Here is a 17,736-nt window from a genome sequence, read left to right on the forward strand (position 1 = left end):
GGACCGAATGGCTAGGCAGCAGTTCTGCGGAAAAGGACCTAGGGGTGACAGTGGACGAGAAGCTGGATATGAGTCAGCAGTGTGCCCTTGTTGCCAAGAAGGCCAATGGCATTTTGGGATGTATAAGTAGGGGCATAGCGTGATCGTCCCCCTCTATTCGACATTGGTGAGGCCTCATCTGGAGTACTGTGTCCAGTTTTGGGCCCCACACTACAAGAAGGATGTGGATAAATTGGAAAGAGTCCAGCGAAGGGCAACAAAAATGATTAGGGGTCTGGAACACATGAGTTATGAGGAGAGGCTGAGGGAACTGGGATTGTTTAGTCTGCGGACGAGAAGAATGAGGGGGGATTTGATAGCTGCTTTCAACTACCTGAGAGGTGGTTCCAGAGAGGATGGTTCTAGACTATTCTCAGTGGTGGAAGAGGACAGGACAAGGAGTAATGGTCTCAAGTTGCAGTGGGGAAGGTTTAGGTTGGATATTAGGAAAAACTTTTTCACTAGGAGAGTGGTGAAACACTGGAATGCGTTGCCTAGGGAGGTGGTAGAATCTCCTTCCTTAGAAGTTTTTAAGGTCAGGCTTGACAAAGCCCTGGCTGGGATGATTTAATTGGGGATGGGTCCTGCTTTTGAGCAGGGGATTGGACTAGATGACCTCCTGAGGTCCCTTCCAACCCTGATATTCTATGATTCTATGATTCTATGCAACATAACTTTTAATAGCTGTTCTATTAATTCTAATAAGCCACCATTTTTAAATGATGCTTTTGCTGATAGTCCGCTTAGTTTATAAAACTTATACAATGTACAGTTTTCATATTAAATATGCCTTTAATCAAGGCCTCAAAATCACTTTCCAAACAAGAAGTAAGTCTCATGACCTTCAGAGGTGGGAATTATCTCCATTTTACAGCTCCAGAGACTGAGATGCAGAGGCCTAGGACCAGATTTTCAAAGGTCATTAGATATCTAAAGATGCAGCTAGCAGCTAGTGGAATTTCCCAAAGCACCTACGTGCCTAATATCTATTGAGAAGATCCCATTGGGCTTCTATCTGTGTCTTTAGATGGCACCTAGCTACCTTTACGATGTAGCAGGCAGGATTAACATCTGGCTGGGACTATGGTCAAGGCCCTTCATTTTCAGTTTTTATTGTGTTTAAAATTATCTAGGGATTTATCAGTGTTTTTATTACAAAAACTAAAAAAGAGGTGAAAATCAGTGCAAAAAATTAATTTCCCAGTTTTCTGAGTAAATACCAGGATTAATGTTGGATGAGAGGACAGAAAAAAAAAGCAACAAGCAGAGAAAAGTAAGAGGATTGAAAGTAAAAGCAATTTAAAAGTTACTTCATGAACTGTACATTAACATATGTACTTGCCTATGTGTATCTTCCACTACATTGTGTTACTTTAACAGACAGCCTTGCATTTACACTTAGACTGATTTACTAACATAGATATATGTACCTAATGTAATGTATTGGATTTTCTTAACATAATCAGAGTTTTCCGGTCCATGAGTTGTGACAATCAGTAAAAACCAGATAATAGCTTTTGAAAAATCCAGGAATTTTTCAGTAAAAATCAGTACAAACGGAAAACAAATGGCCTTATCTAGATTACGAACAAATATCTCAAACAGGAGAATTTTTCCCCCCAAGATTTTGAGTTTATCAATAGCATTCTGCTATATTTTAAAAATACACAATTCTATAGCTCCTTTCACTCACGTTTAGTGGTGAACTTTCATTTTATATGCATTTCATGCTAATTGGATATATATACAATGGGACAGAGTGCAGCCACTTTAGAACTGACTGCCCTACCTCTCAACTTACTGTGACTCATTCAGCAGAATCTTAAACCAAATTAGCCAAAGTATGACATGGGTGAACTCACTACTTGTGAATAAGTAAATAGTCATTGGAGCAAGGGCTTGACCATGGCTCTTTCACATGGTAGATACAGGCCCTAGCCACCAGGCTATCGAGTCAACATCTCTCGCTCTCTGTCTCTGGCCCAATGAATTGCTTAATACCAAACGGAACAGCTTCGACAGGAGTGACTGGGACACCCCCACCCTCAGATTAACCAATAGCCTGCCAGCTAGGGCTCTGACCTGGGATGTAGGAGAGCTGAGTTCAAGGCTTTGTGCCAAATCAAGCAGAGGGGGATTTGGAAACAGCTCTTCCCTTGCTAACTGGGGAGCATGAACTTCAGCCAGTCTAATTCCCACTCTCCTTATTGCTGACTGTCTTCTGCACAGGACCCAAATGGGACCAAGCCTGGTAGGGGAACACCTAGCTTATAAATCCTGCTGGGATTTAGGTGTGCGCTAGGGTGCTGAGCAGCTCAGTGGCATCAGGATTTGGAGGCTTTATGCATGCCCACTGCTGGGCGTGTAGGCAGCTATGGAATTTAGGTGTCTACAGAGTTAGGCAGCAGTGGAGCAGGGGTTTTAAGGATCTTATGGCGTGGAAATTAGGGGCCTAAGTCCCTTAGTGGGTCTAGCCTGAGGCACCGCTATGAACTCAGCGTTATAAGAACTGTATAGCTTTTCAGAAATCAAACAACAGCTAATGACCAACAGCCCTGTGCTCAAAATATCCTGAATATCAAAATCGCATTACTAGCAGTCCACATCACCCACGAGCAAATGGAGAGGCGGAGAGAGCTTTAGACAGACAGCCAAGAAAATCCATTCCTTGCCCTTCTGAGTTACACATCAACACCAGTCATGGCTACTGGATATAGTCCAGCCCAAATCCTGATGGGAAGACAGCTCAGAACTACTGTTCCAGCTTTGGAAAAGAACCTATTTCCAAAGTGGCCAGATATGAAGAGAATAGACAAATCAGATAAAACTGCTAAAAGAGCTTATGTACACTTTTAGGATAGACATCACTCAAAGAGCTGCCAGGTCTAGAACCTGAGGGCCAAGTTCATATCTAATTGGGAACAGTATAATACAGCTTAGCACTGCATTACATCACTGACAGAAGGATTGTTCAGTGTGTTTCAGGAGCTGTTATTGAGAGTAATGGCGTAAAACTAAGCAAAGGAAAATTTAGGCTGATTTCCAGGAAAATGGTCCTGAGAGTAAGGAATTCAATGCTGGCCAACTCTTCCAAGGGAATCCATGGAATTACGAAACCATTGGGGAGGACATTTTAAAACTAGACAGAACAAAAGGAACTGTAAAACAAAGCCCTTCTCTATGAGGAGGGCCTGGCATGTATCGCCTACATGTAGAGCTTGGGAGTAGCAGCCATATTAGTCTGTATCTGCAAAAAGAAAAGGAGTACTTGTGGCACCTTAGAGACTAACCAATTTATTTGAGCATAAGCTTTCGTGAGCTACAGCTCACTTCATCGGATGCATTCACTGGAAAATACAGTGGGGAGCTTTATATACACAGAGAACATGAAACAATGGGTGTTACCATACAGACTGTAACAAGAGTGATCAGGAAAGGTGAGCTATTACCAGCAGGGAGCGGGGGTGGTGGGAACCTTTTGTAGTGATAATCAAGGTGGCCATTTCCAGCAGTTGACAAGAACAGTGGGGGGGGGGGAATAAACAAGGGGAAATAGTTTTACTTTGTGTAATGACCCATCCACTCCCAGTCTTTATTCAAGCCTAAATTAATTCCAATTCAGCAGTCTCTCGTTGGAGTCTGTTTTTGAAGTTTTTTTGTTGAAGAATTGCCACTTTTAGGTTGGTAATCGAGTGACCAAAGAGATTGAAGTGTTCTCTGACTGGTTTTTGAATGTTATAATTCTTGACGTCTGATTTGTGTCCATTTATTTTTATGTAGAGACTGTCCAGTTTGACCAATGTACATGGCAGAAGGGCATTGTTGGCACATGATGGCATATATCACGTTGGTAGATGTGCAGGTGAACAAGCCTCTGATAGTGTGACTGATGTGATTAGGCCCTATGATGGTGTCCCCTGAATAGATATGTGGACGTCACACATTCTTGTCAACTGCTGGAAATGGCCCACCTTGATTATCATTACGAAAGGTTCCCTCCCCCCGCACTCCGGCTCTCCTGCTGGTAATAGCTCACCTTCCCTGATCACTCTGGTTACAGTGTGTATGGTAACACCCATTGTTTCATGTTCTCTGTGTATGTAAATCTCCCCATTGTATTTTCCACTGCATGCATCCGATGAAATGAGCTGTAGCTCATGAAAGCTTACGCTCAAATAAATTTGTTAGTCTCTAAGGTGCCACAAGTCCTCCTTTTCTTTATCTAGAGCTTGGTGAAAGTTTGTATTTGAAACATTTTTTTTCGATGAATGGGGGCTTTTTTGTCAAAATAAAAATTTCCACAGAAATTCCCCACGTATAACAACATTTTTTGAATTTTTGTTGTTGAAAACCTGAATACCAAAACATTTCAGCTGAAAATCAGGTATTTTTCACTTTTTTGCCACTGTTGGTCCCAAAATTTTGATTTTCAGGTATTTGATGAAAACCTGAAAACTTTTTGTGGTGAAGAAGGGGAACCACCCACCAGCACGGAAGGGGTTAAAAAGAGCCTTTGGGCCCAACTAACCTCTCCCCATTCGGCCTGCAGCCAATGCCAGGCCTATAGGGGAGAGAAAAGGAGGGCACCCGGCTCACTTCAGGGCTGACTGGTGTAGAGACAGGAGCTAGCTCCCCAGCCAAGGGGAGACTGCAAAGGAACCCCCAGAATCAGAGAAAACTGATTGAGTGGATCCCCAAGATATTGTGGGGCTTGCCCTCACCAGTTCGTGGCTGCCCTGCCTGAAGGAGCCGGGGATCGCAGAGAGGTGCTGCCTCAGACCCAAGAGGGAACATTACAGGGAGCATGCTGCCTGGAAGATTGGACTAGAGGGGCCATGCCCCAAGCTGAACCCACTGGTAGGAAGTAACTCAGGGCAGTGGATTGGACTACCTGTTGGGAGGGACACCAACCCCCTATTTGGGGGTTGATATACACAGGGCTCTGGGCTGGGAGATGGTGGAGAGGGAGGGCCTGGGTCCTCCTATCCACCCCCAGCCTTAAAGGTGGAGCTCAGTAGGGGGCTGAGAGCCAGGAGATCTAACCACTAGGCAACCCAGCCACCCAAGCCTCTGTTATACTTTTGAAGATAAATTTCAATGAAATTTTTCCCAGGAACAAAACACACATTGCCCAGCCAGCTCTACCTGCGAGGCCTTTTCCAGCTCCTGTTTTATTGCTGTGAGGTAGAAACACAAAGATCCACTTTTCCTGAAGGAGAAGCCTTCCCGGTTCTTCCTATGCAGTTTGTTTACTAAAACTGCTTGGCTTCCTTTGAGCAGCTCATGTTGTTGTCAGCCAACAGGCCTCTGCATCTGCAGACATTCTTAAAACTACTCTGGTTCCTTAGGGGGAACATGGTGCTAAGAAGAACCTTCCCAACCATCAGAGCAGGAAGGATCTCAGGTGACCCCTGAAGAGCAAAGTGAGCACTGGGGCTAACCTTCTGTTGCACAAAATGTAGCCTACAAGGTGGAATGTATTACAGACTGTTCTGTTTCTTTCTGGACTTGACCTTCATTGCAGGTGGCATTGACCCGCTTCTCCGTGGTCTGCTGGTTGACCATGCAAAACTAATGAAACAGAATCAAATGGTGGTTGAGGAGCTCCAGGAGCGGCTTTTTGAACAGGTAGAAATAATTGGACTGGATCTAGCAGCCTTAAACCTGCAACGGGGAAGAGATCATGGTCTTCCAGGTAAGTAAGCATAAGACTGCATCCCATAGGTAGTAATAATGTTCTTTCTGCGTTGTTTGCAGTTGCTTCCACAATGTGCTAGGCTTTTCCAGACAACCCAGGAAGGACAGAGGAGAAGGCGGAGTAGAGGAGAAGGGGGGTAATACAACATTGAAAAAGAAAGATAACGAGGGAGGGGCAGAACTGTGCAGAGACTCGGAGAAGGTGGACAGAGGCTTAAATCTAATGTCAGAACTGATGAGAGGCAGGGGAGGGATGTGATCATGGATGGAGAGGGAAGGTGCTCTATTGCTGGATTCTGGATGGGCCAGAGGGAAAGGGAGTGTCCGGGTGGCCAGAGGGAGGCTGGTGCAACAGTCAGGACCTGGACAAGAGATCTGGTGTGGAATGGAAAGAAAAGAAGGGATCTTGGAGATGCTGAGGAGGAAGCAGCAGGGTTTGGAAATGACCTGGATGGGCAGCAAGGGAGAGGGCAGAGTCAGAAATAGCCCCTGCGATGCAGGCCCGAGTGACGGGACTGGGGGCTATCGATGGTGATGCAGAAGAGGGAAGATTTGGGAGGGAAGGGAAGGTGTTTGGGTTTGGCCGTGTCCCGGGTAAGATGATGCAGGACACCCGAAGAGAGATGTCAGAGAGCCAGGCTGAGAGGCGGGATTGGACAGCAGGAGACAGGCGAGGCATGGAGAGAGCTGTGTGAGCCATCAGTGTGCAGATGAGAGCTGAGTCCTGTGAGGCTGTCCAGGGAGCGAAGGGAGATGAAGCAAGGGCAGAGCCCTGGGAACACCCCGAGAGGGACAGGGGGCAGCCCCACCAAGAGGACTCGTGGTAAAAGGGGTAGGAGAGGTCAGAGTCTCAGCACCCAACATGGAGAAGATGTCCAGGAGAGTTTCTGCTGTAACTGCCTCAAACTCTGACAAAGATTTGTGGGTCATGGTGGACAATCAGCTGAAGGTGAGATCCCTGTGCAATGCCATGGCCAAAAGAGACAATGAGATCCTAGGAGAAATAAGCAGGGGAATCTTGAGTAGCAACAGAGAGGTGATTTTACCTCTGAATCTGGCACTGGTGCGACTGCTGCTGGAATACTGTGTGCCGTGCTGGTGCCCACAATCCAAGAAGAACCTGGAGAAAGTTCAGAAAAGAGCCATAAGAATGATTGAAGGGGTGGAAAACATGCCTTATAGTGAGAGAGGCAAGGAGCTCAATCTGTTTAGCTTGACGCTGAAAGGTTAATGGTTGACTTGATCAGTCTGTAAGTACCACATGGGGAACAGAAATTTGATAATTGGCTCTTTAAATGGGCAGACAGAGGTACAACAAGACCCAGTGTCTGGAAGCTGAAGCTAGACAAATTTGGATTTGAAATAAGGCATAAATTTTTAAGTGATGGTAATCAACCACTGGAGCAATTTGACCAAGGGTTGTGGTGGATTCTCCATCATTGGCAACTTTTAAATCCAGGTTGGATGGATTTTTTAAACGATACACTCGTTCAAAAGAAATTCCTTGTGGGGAAGTTTCTGGCCTGTGATCTACAAGAGGTCAGACTAGATGATCAGGGGTCCCTTCTGACCTTGGAGTCCATGCAAACAGTGGTGACTAGATTTTTCCCAGCAGGAATAGTATCTGGACTTCACTTTTTGGTAGAAATTGCTCAAACTTTCAAAACCAAAACAATGTCCTTTGGCAGATTCTGAACCTTGGATTATTATTGTTATTTGTTTTACCATAGAACCTAGGAGCCCAAGTACTGGAGCAGGACCTCACTGTGCTAGGCCCTGTACAAACACAGAACAAAAAGACAGAAGAAGAATCTAAGTATAAGAGGAGACAATAGATGGCTACAGACATACCTCCAGGGAAGCACAAGGAAACAGCGAGACAATATTGATCAGGCCGCCAGGCAGTGGGTCTCAAAACAGTAGCAGCCTAATTGTTGGCAAGCTTTTGTAGGCATCACACACAGGAGAGTTTGAAGAAGGATAATGAGGTCTCTTTGAGAACGTTGACAGGGAGCTCCTCCCATGTGCAAGGGACAGCATGAGAGAAAGCTCAAAGGTGCTTGCTTGAAAATTTAACAAGTGGGCAATGAGGGCTGCCATTGGCCAGTCACGTAGGAACTGACACCTAGATGGTGCATGAGAGATGATAGGCAGGGTGAGGCCTTGATGATAGGCGTAAATGGCCTTGAAAGTGAATACAAGCAGCTTGTGTTCGATGCATTAGAGAAGAGGGAGACAGTGGAGGGATCTAAAGAGAGGAATGACGTGGTTAAAGCAATTGGCTAGGAAAATTATCCTTGCAGAAGTATTCTGGATCGTTATGAGCGGAGCAAGATTGCATTTGTCAAGGCCAGAGAAGAGACTGCTGCAGTAGTTGAGATGCAAGATGAGTAGGACACTGAACTTTCTAAGTCAGCTTTAACTCCCACTCCCATTTGTGAAGACAGTACTTTGTTAATTCAGTGTCTGATCCTAGATGACACATCAACATCAGCTGAAATGCGTTTTAAAATCCTGGACAAGGCAAATGTTACTAGTGGGCAAAGGCAAAGCGGGCTGCCCGTGGGGAACGGACTACAGATGGGGTGATGCTGGCACAGATGGCAGTACTGACTGCTCTGCTCTGGTTCTGCAGGGTATAACGCCTGGAGGCAATTCTGTGGGCTTTCACAGCCTCGCAACTTAGCTGAACTCTCTGAAGTGCTGAGAAATCGTAAGCTAGCCAAGAAGTTCATGGACCTGTACGGGACACCAGACAATATTGACATCTGGATTGGGGCTATGGCAGAGCCGTTTGTTCCCAATGGCAGAGTGGGACCTCTCCTGGCTTGCATCATTGGATCTCAGTTCAGGAAATTGCGAGATGGGGACAGGTAGGCTGACTGGAAAGTGAATCTCCACTTCCATTTTATTTACAAAAGAACAAACGGCAGTCGGTGTCCTGTGCTGTTCCATTCCCTCGCCGATGAGCTTGCTTGGTGTTCCAAGCTCCACAGCTCAATACCGGAGTTTCATTCACAGTTATTAAAGGGGTGCCCTTGTGGGAAGGGCAGTTGATTAACCCCTGCATGGCCAGGCAGCTCCAATCACTGGTGCATGGATGGTCTTTAGAAGGTGAAGAAAAGGTGAAACACCCCCTTAAATCTCCTTTAAAGGTGATAATTTCTGGGGTCGTGATCCTGTGTTTATGAATCCAGCCTGCTTCAAACCAACATGAAAAATGCAAACACTATGTCAATTTTGATTTCTGTTTTGTGTATTGCCACTTTAAAAACATTTCTTACAAATGCAGGTTTAATTTGACGGTTATTGTTGCAGCAGAGTTTTCCTTTTAACAACAATGTCAGCACCATTCTGCCATAATTGATGACATTCAGAAACACTACATTAAAAGAAAGTTGTGTAGTTTGCAAAGTTGAGCACTCAGAAGCACTCAGAAATAAGGCTGCCTGCAATCTTAATTTGACACCCTTGTGCGTATGCATTTTGACCGTCTTTTTAATTACATGATTGCATGTTGTCGGGGTTCTGGGAAAACCCCGACAACATGCTATCCAGTAGCAGGAGCCGCACTAACAGCATGGCAAAGATTCCCCCTTCCTCATGGAGCGTGGGGAGTGCTTAGGCAGCAGCAACCCTGAGATCTGCTCCACCATACACCAGCCTCACAGACCAAGGAGGAGAGGCATCTCCTAGAGTGCAGCCCTCCAGACTGTGCCCTTCACTAGCCGTAGCACTGCCTGCAGGTGTTCACCAGCCTGGTCAGATCATGGCCCCAGCTCCAACGGGAGCAAAGAGCCCTCTGGGCCTGTCAGTAAAATCAGCTAATGCCTCCCTGAAACAGGGCGAGTTCCTGGAATACACTAGTCTGTCTTCTGCGCAGTGCTTGGATGGCATGCACAATGAGTGGAAAAAGATACAAATGTGGTCAAGCAGAGTAACTGCCCACCAGCCCGAAAAGGGTTAAAGAGAGCCTTTGGGCCCAGCTAGCCCTGCCCTGTTATACCTGCAGCCAATGCCAGGCTTGGAGGGGAGAGAAAAGGAGGGAGCCTGGCTCAGTTTGGCGAAAAGGCAAGAGCTAGCTGCCTCCCTACCCGAGGGAAGGAGCACTGCCCTGCTAGCCGAGGCAGTCACCAGGAACCCAGCACCATCTTCCTGGCCAAAGGAAATAGAGAAAGAGGCCTAGGTGCACCTGGCCTGAGAGGAACCCGGGTGACCAAAGCACAGAGACCTTGTGGGGGTTCTGACCCTGGCAAATTTATAGCTGCTCCACCTGGAGGAAACTGGGACTGCAGCAGGATGCTGCCCAGGGTCCACGAGGGGCCATTACTGGTGACAAGCCATCACAGGAACCTGGTCTGTAGGGGCCAAGCCCCAAACTGAAGGGGCAGCAGTAGGAAGTAGCCCAGGGCAGTGGACGTAGACTCCCCGTTGGGAGGTCCTCTACTCAGGGGTTGACTGAAACAGGGCCCTGGGCTGGAATCTGGTGGAATGGGAGGGAGTAGAGGTGACCATGGTAGCCAGCTCACTATTCTAGCCAATTTATTCCAGGGTTCTCAACCATTGCAGACCCTCTTACCCAGGTGCTCCACTCCACTGCATGCCCCTGTCCACCCTGTCATAAAGTCTGAAGCACCTCGACCACACAAGCAGGGAGTCAAGTCCTCCAACCACTAGGTTGACTGGCCCCCCAAGCCCACTGTTACAACCAAGAACTGGGCAGCTACCTCATTCGTACAGCACCGTGCGTTGAGTGAGCCAGGGGCTGTTTGTGGACTAAACAGTATGTGAACATTCAATTAAGGTCTCTAACACTGCCCATACGCACAAGAGGGCAGAGTTAAGATTGCGCAGGCAACCTTAATTCAGGGATTCCCTAACCTTTGCATAGATCCATAGATGTTAAGGCCAGAAGAGACCATGGTGATCATCATCTGAGCTCCTGCACAGCACAGGCCGGAGAACAGCTGTGATTCCTGCAGAAGCTTTTTAGCCCGTGACTTTGCAATCTAAAGTTCTTTTCGTTTTCAATAGAACTTATCTGTATAGAATCTTCACAGTCTTTCTCTGGAAATCCTGGAGGCCGTTTGGCTATAGGAGATTTATTCACACTAGAAATACACTTTTTTTAAACTACCCGGTGAAATTGTGGCCCCTCTGCAGCTGGTGGGAGCTTTGCTGCTGACTCCAGTGAGTCCCAGACTTCACACCCCACCCCTTGTACTTCCTTTTCACAGGCAGGCTCCTTTTCCTATCTGTGGAGACAAAACAAAATCGTGACCCCCCAGAACTCAATCAATTCCCAAGAAGGATAAACCCAGGCGGTAACACTGCTGTTTTTCTGCTTCTCTGTAGGTTCTGGTGGGAGAATCCCGGGGTTTTCACTCCACAGCAGCGCCGTGCCCTGAGCAGCAGTTCATTGCCAGGGGTTCTCTGTGATAACACTCGCATTAGAGAGGTGCCCAGGGACGTCTTCAAGGTCAACCGCTATCCTGAGGACTTTGTGAACTGCAGAGTGATCGACCGTCTTGACTTGTCACCTTGGAGACAACGCAGTAACTAGGGAGTGGAAGGTACAGAATGGACCCCGTGCCCAGAGAAACACACGCAACCGGGCCCATGCGGAGACTTCCCCTCCCCAGCACTCCCTGGCCTTTCCTCCCCAGATCAACCCCAATCTCCAAACAAACTCACTCTTCCAGCCACCCTTCCTCAAACAGATCCTTCCTCCCAATCCCTCACCTTGATCTTCCTATCTGCCCCAGAGGCTCCTGCTTGTCTTCACTATAACATGAGGGAATGTTAGCACTGCTTGGCAGAGTTGTGTTAACCAACGCACTGGCGAATACACCCACTGCAAAGTCGCTTTTAACACCACGTTAGTTAACACAACTAGTTCAGGTCCATGTTCTGTCACGCCCTGATTTTCTAGTGAACACAAGCCCATTGACTCTCTTGTCCCTAAGGCTCTGTCACTGCCTGGCCCCGGTACCAAAGACCCGGCCTTCACCCACCCTGCTCACAGACCATAGGCTGGATCCAGCTGCACTGAAGACAGTGGGAGGCTTTCCATTTACTCCAGTGGGAGTTGGACTGGGAACCCTAGATCCCTGGCTGTGGATCATATTCTGACAGCTGATCATATTCTGACTGTACTCATAGTTATCTTCTTAAGAGAGATTCATCCACTCTAGAAATGGAAAGGATCTGTTAGGCCCCATGCAGGCCCTGTCCCTGCGGCCAGTGCAGGATTGTTCCCTGAAGTATTTTTCTAGTGTCATAGCCAGACTCCCAAGAGGTGGGTTTTCCACGCTTTCCCTTGGTACACTCTTCCACAGCCTCCTAGACCTCACTGCTGGGATGATATTTCTGAAATCGTGTCTAGTGTTCTACTCAGGCACTTACACAGTGTTCATCCCCATAGCATCAACCAAGCTCCCACGAGTTACAGATGAAAATGTGCTCCCCCTTTCTGGCCTCAGGGGGATTGAAATGATTTTAACGTCATTTGGAAGGTTTCTCAGGTCCAGGATGGACTTTCTGGAGAGAACCAGCCCTACCCCACAACAGCTTGCTCAGGAGCAAGGACTTGGGTCTTCCACATCCCAAGTAAGTGCTCTAACCACTAGGCTATAGAGTCACTCTCTTTCAATGACTCCTGTTGGAGCTGTTCCATTTTATATTGAAAAAATTACGTGTTTATTGCTCCAGAGAGGCTGATTCTATTGCCTGGTGGTCAGGGTACGCACTTGGGATGTGCAAGATTCAAGTGCCTACTGCAAATTGGGAATGTGAACCTGGGGTGTTTTCATCCCACGTGAGAATGCCGTAACAATCAGGCTATTGGATATCCTGGGGTGGGCTGGTGCTTGTACTCATATTTGGGTGTGGGGGATTTTGAAAGGTCTCAATTTGGTTTTGAATTGGAACCAAACAAATTAGAGACCTCATTTTTCCGCAAACTGGAAGTGCTGTTTCTGGCCAGCCCTAGTGTTCCAGCGGAACTCAGGTGTCGGAGGACCCCTGGCTGCAGCAGGGTGACCGATCTCTCAGGGAGCCAGGACCAGTGCCATGCAGGGTCTTGAAAAATCCGGACAGCACCCCGTGGAACTGGGCTCTGAATTGAATGGGGAGCCAGTGCAGAGAACGGCATGCTGGGGTGATGTGTTCCCAGTGTCCTGTGTTGCAGAGCGACCACGTTGCTGTGTTTTGAACAAGCTGTTTTTCCTCAGGGCTTGGTCTTCCCTCGTAGATACAAGGAATTGCAATACCCAGCTTAAGTATTGCAGTGCGCAGATCACTGTGGCCAGGTCTGCCTTTTCTAACACCGGGCACAATCGGGCCAGCCACAGACCGCAGGGAGGTTTTTTCTTTGTTGCTGTTGCTACATAAATCTAAGAGGACCCCAGGCTGTGGACCAGAGTGGCAGTCTGAGGGCAGATGGCTGGGATTGTGATAGAGGAGGAGTGCTTTTCGTTTCCCACATGTGTCACATTAGTCTTATCCTGGTTCAGCTTCAGCCAGCTGCTCTTCATGCATGTGCTGAGCTCGGAAGGCAGTGAGAAACTGTCACGGGGCAAGTGCACCCTGTCCCCCTCTGGGGTGGGGGAAAGGGCATTATAGCCCTACGGCTAAGTCCTCCTGAGCACCCTTAGCCTCAGAGTGGCATTGCCTAATTGCCAGGGTCAACAGGGTTGCCCTCTCTCGCAGGGCCATGCAGCCTAACAGTCAGAGGGGGATGGGCCACCGCTAAAGGGAGGTGGTGGGCAGGGTAAGGGGACCCAAACCCTCCTTATTCCACCAGGTCCCAGCCCAGGGCCCTGTCAGCAGCTAGTGTACTCACCACTGGCTCAGCAAAGATCCGACCAAAACACGCTAAGTTAGTGCCCAGTCCTACAACTGGATCAATGTCTAGTTCCCCTGGGGTGCTTCCTACTGTATCTTCCAGTGGCGCGGTCTCTGGATTTCCTGGGTCTCCAGGGTCTCTGACCTGTAAAGCTCCCAGCAGTTCCGACATCTCCTGGGTGTCCATGGGTAACCTTGTAATTCCTTTGTCCAGTAGATTAAAGGGCCCCCTAATATCAGATTGAAAAGAAGCTGGATGATGCAATCGTGTCTTACAGTGCCAGTGATATACCTTTTATTCCAGCAGTAACTAGGCAGATGTGAAACTACACCTGCTAAAGAGAAATTTCTTTAAATCCGCAAGACCAGAGAATTTGCATCCAAGAGTTCCAAAAGAATTGCCCAAGAAGCATTCTGAGCCATTGATCTTAATTTTTAACAAATATTAGAAAGAATGGGAAAGTCCCAGAGGACTGGGAAAAAAGCTAATATTCTGCCAATATTCTAAAAAGGCTAAAGGGGATAACCTGGGTAATTACAGGTGCTGAATGTTCAACACCAAAAACTGCTTCACTCAGAGGCAGAATACACAATATTTCAGGGGAAATTTCATGTCCAGAACAATCCCAGCCACCCAGGAGCCTTCTCTGCTTTATTGACACCTTTCCCATTTCACCCCACAGAACAAGCATCCAGTGACTCCTTATGATGGAAGTTGAGATTTCCTTGGAGGGCTGGATTCAGGATGCTGCTGGCAAGGATTCTTCACTCCTTTCAGTCTAACCCCCCACTGACTTTGCTGGCTGGAATGCATGGCCTAGCTGCTGCCATTTTGCCTGTGTTTGTGTCGATTTTCTTCCATTTGCAAAAACTTCCAGCCCTGTAATTAGCTTGCAAGTGGCCATTGCTAAAAGAACTAGGATTAGCTAATAACACTAGCTAAAGAAGTCCAGATTGAATTGAAGCCCATGAGTGCAGATTTACAAGTTAGTGATTGTAGGCTGCCTACTGGCACCTATTTTTGTGATTCTTCAATTTCTTTATAATACAGATGATTGATTCTCTTTCTGGTTTCTCTGAATGGTGAATGGGCAAGTTGTACACATTTAAGATATTATCTCAATAAAGCCTGATTTATGCAAAGGTGTATTTGGGTACCATCACCTCCCATTTCTGATTATTGTCAGTACATTGGAACAAATACACTGTTAACCAAATAGCACTATCTAGCAGACGATATACGTCTCTAGCACCCCCTCAGGGAAAGGGCCACTACTCCTGTCTCAGAGTCCAGGGCACTGCCCCCCAGCTGTTTTGTTCAAGGCGTCAGCCCCCTTTTGTGCCAACCAAAAGTCAGTATGCTTCTGCAGCCCACAAAAAGCATAGTCTGAGACCTTTGGGAAGCCAAAGAAAGAGAAAAGACCTGGCACTTCTCCTTTCTGAGAGAGCTTAGGGGGACAAGGCTCTCAAACCTTTTCCCTGTTCTGCAATCCCTGTTTCCAGGGGCCAAAGGACTCTGAGTTGCAGTCCTGCTCCTTCAGAGTGCCACCCTGCACTGAGCAGGGATCCTCCCTTTTAGGGACCCACCCATCTCCGGGCTTGACATGCCTCACAGGTACAGCAGACTGAGGCTGATTGTGCCCAAAGGAGTTCTTTAACTCTTTTCTGTCTGGGGTGGGGATCAACCTCACTGCAATCACACTAAAAAGTATGCTAATTATGGATGGAGAGGATCAGCACCTCTGGATAAGATTGCCTGACACTTTCCATTAGAAACATTTGTTTTCAGTTGCCAAACTTTAAGGTCTGAAATTTTCCACACTTACCACAGGTTAATTTTCTGGAAAGTTTGAGCAAAATTGCTCAGCTGTTTTTGAGAAGGTAAGTGAACACCAGGTGGTTGGTTTTGTTGTAAAAAAATACGTTCCAAACCATTTTGTAAAGGCCTGTACTCTGTTAGGGGAGTGGAAGTGGAAGTTTGAATTTACAAAGTCCTAGAGCCAGAGCGATACCTCTCCCCATGAAAATCATTCAGGCTAGAAAACCACCATTCGCACCTGCTCCATATTGGTGACTAACTGATAGATCTCAAACATAATTGGTAACAGAGAATTATCAATGACTGAGTTATTAGTGGGGTTCTGCAAGGATCAGCTCCTGGCTAAAGGCACCCTATATTTTTGCAAATGAATTGGCATCTGTCATAAATATAAAGGGAAGGGTAACCACCTTTCTGTATACAGGGCTATAAAATCCCTCCTGGCCAAAGGCAAAATCCTTTCACCTGTAAAGGGTTAAGAATCATAGAATCATAGAATATCAGGGTTGGAAGGGACCTCAGGAGGTCATCTAGTCCAACCCCCTGCTCAAAGCAGGACCAATCCCCAATTAAATCATCCCAGCCAGGGCTTTGTCAAGCCTGACCTTAAAAACTTCTAAGGAAGGAGATTCTACCACCTCCCTAGGTAATGCAGTCCAGTGTTTCACCACCCTCCTAGTGAAGAAGTTTTTCTTAATATCCAACCTAAACCTCCCCCACTGCAACTTGAGACCATTACTCCTTGTTCTGTCCTCTTCTACCACTGAGAATAGTCTAGAACCATCCTCTCTGGAACCACCTCTCAGGTGTTGAAAGCAGCTATCAAATCCCCTCTCATTCTTCTCTTCTGCAGACTAAACAATCCCAGTTCCCTCAGCCTCTCCTCATAAGTCATGTGTTCCAGTCCCCTAATCATTTTTGTTGCCCTTCGCTGGACTCTCTCCAATTTATCCACATCCTTCTTGTAGTGCGGGGCCCAAAACTGGACACAGTACTCCAGATGAGGCCTCACCAATGTCAAATAGAGGGGAACGATCACATCCCTTGATCTGCTCACTATGCCCCTACTTATACATCCCAAAATACCATTGGCCTTCTTGGCAACAAGGGCACACTGCTGACTCATATCCAGCTTCTCGTCCACTGTAACCCCTAGGTCCTTTTCCGCAGAACTGCTGCCTAGCCATTCGATCCCTAGTCTGTAGCTGTGCATTGGGTTCTTCCGTCCTAAGTGCAGGACCCTGCCCTTATCTTTATTGAACCTCATCAGATTTCCTTTGGCCCAATCCTCCAATTTGTCTAGGTCCCTCTGTATCCTATCCCTGCCCTCCAGCATATCAACCACTCCTCCCAGTTTAGTATCATCCGCAAATTTGCTGAGAGTGCAATCCACACCATCCTCCAGATCATTTATGAAGATATTGAACAAAACCGGCCCCAGGACCGACCCCTGGGGCACTCCACTTGACACCGGCTGCCAACTAGACCTGGAGCCATTGATCACTACCTGTTGAGCCCGACAATCTAGCCAACTTTCTACCCACCTTATAGTGCATTCATCCACCCGTACTTCTTTAACTTGCTGACAAGAATACTGTGGGAGACCGTGTCAAAAGCTTTGCTAAAGTCAAGAAACAATACATCCACTGCTTTCCCTTCATCCACAGAACCAGTAATCTCATCATAGAAGGCGGTTAGATTAGTCAGGCATGACCTTCCCTTGGTGAATCCATGCTGACTGTTCACCAATACTGTTCAACAATACTGTTGATCACTTTCCTCTCATGTAAGTGCTTCAGGATTGATTCCTTGAGGACCTGCTCCATGAATTTTCCGGGGACTGAGGTGAGGCTGACTGGCCTGTAGTTCCCAGGATCCTCCTTCTTCCCTTTTTTAAAGATTGGCACTACATTAGCCTTTTTTCAGTCATCTGGGACTTCCCCCGTTCGCCACGAGTTTTCAAAGATAATGGCCAATGGCTCTGCAATCACAGCCGCCAATTCCTTTAGCACTCTCGGATGCAACTCGTCCGGCCCCATGAATTTGTGCACGTCCAGCTTTTCTAAATAGTCCCTAACCACCTCTTTCTCCACAGAGGCCTGGCCATCTACTCCCCATGCTGTGATGCCCAGCACAGCAGTCTGGGAGCTGACCTTCCCGTGAAGACAGAGGCAAAAAAAGCATTGAGTACATTAGCTTTTTCCACATCCTCTGTCACTAGATTGCCTCCCTCATTCATTAAGGGGCCCACACTTTCCTTGGCTTTCTCCTTGTTGCCAACATACCTGAAGAAACCCTTCTTGTTACTCTTAACATCTCTTGCTAGCTGCAGCTCC

General features: G+C 47.2%; 1 protein-coding gene across 1 annotated transcript in view; it reads left to right on the forward strand.

The window, feature by feature from the left end:
- The window catches only part of LOC142069490 (myeloperoxidase-like), a 51,281-nt gene extending 36,574 nt beyond the window's left edge, over nucleotides 1–14,707 (forward strand). The window contains exons 8-11 of the mRNA XM_075120770.1: nucleotides 5,564–5,734; nucleotides 8,372–8,609; nucleotides 11,092–11,309; nucleotides 14,265–14,707. Coding sequence (XP_074976871.1) covers nucleotides 5,564–5,734; nucleotides 8,372–8,609; nucleotides 11,092–11,299 — 617 coding nt within the window. The 3' untranslated portion in view covers nucleotides 11,300–11,309; nucleotides 14,265–14,707. The remainder of the gene's footprint in view (nucleotides 1–5,563; nucleotides 5,735–8,371; nucleotides 8,610–11,091; nucleotides 11,310–14,264) is intronic.
- Nucleotides 14,708–17,736: the final 3,029 nt, after the last annotated feature.

The sequence above is a fragment of the Caretta caretta genome, chromosome 17, assembly GCF_965140235.1.
Source record: "Caretta caretta isolate rCarCar2 chromosome 17, rCarCar1.hap1, whole genome shotgun sequence".
NCBI lineage: Eukaryota > Metazoa > Chordata > Testudines > Cheloniidae > Caretta > Caretta caretta.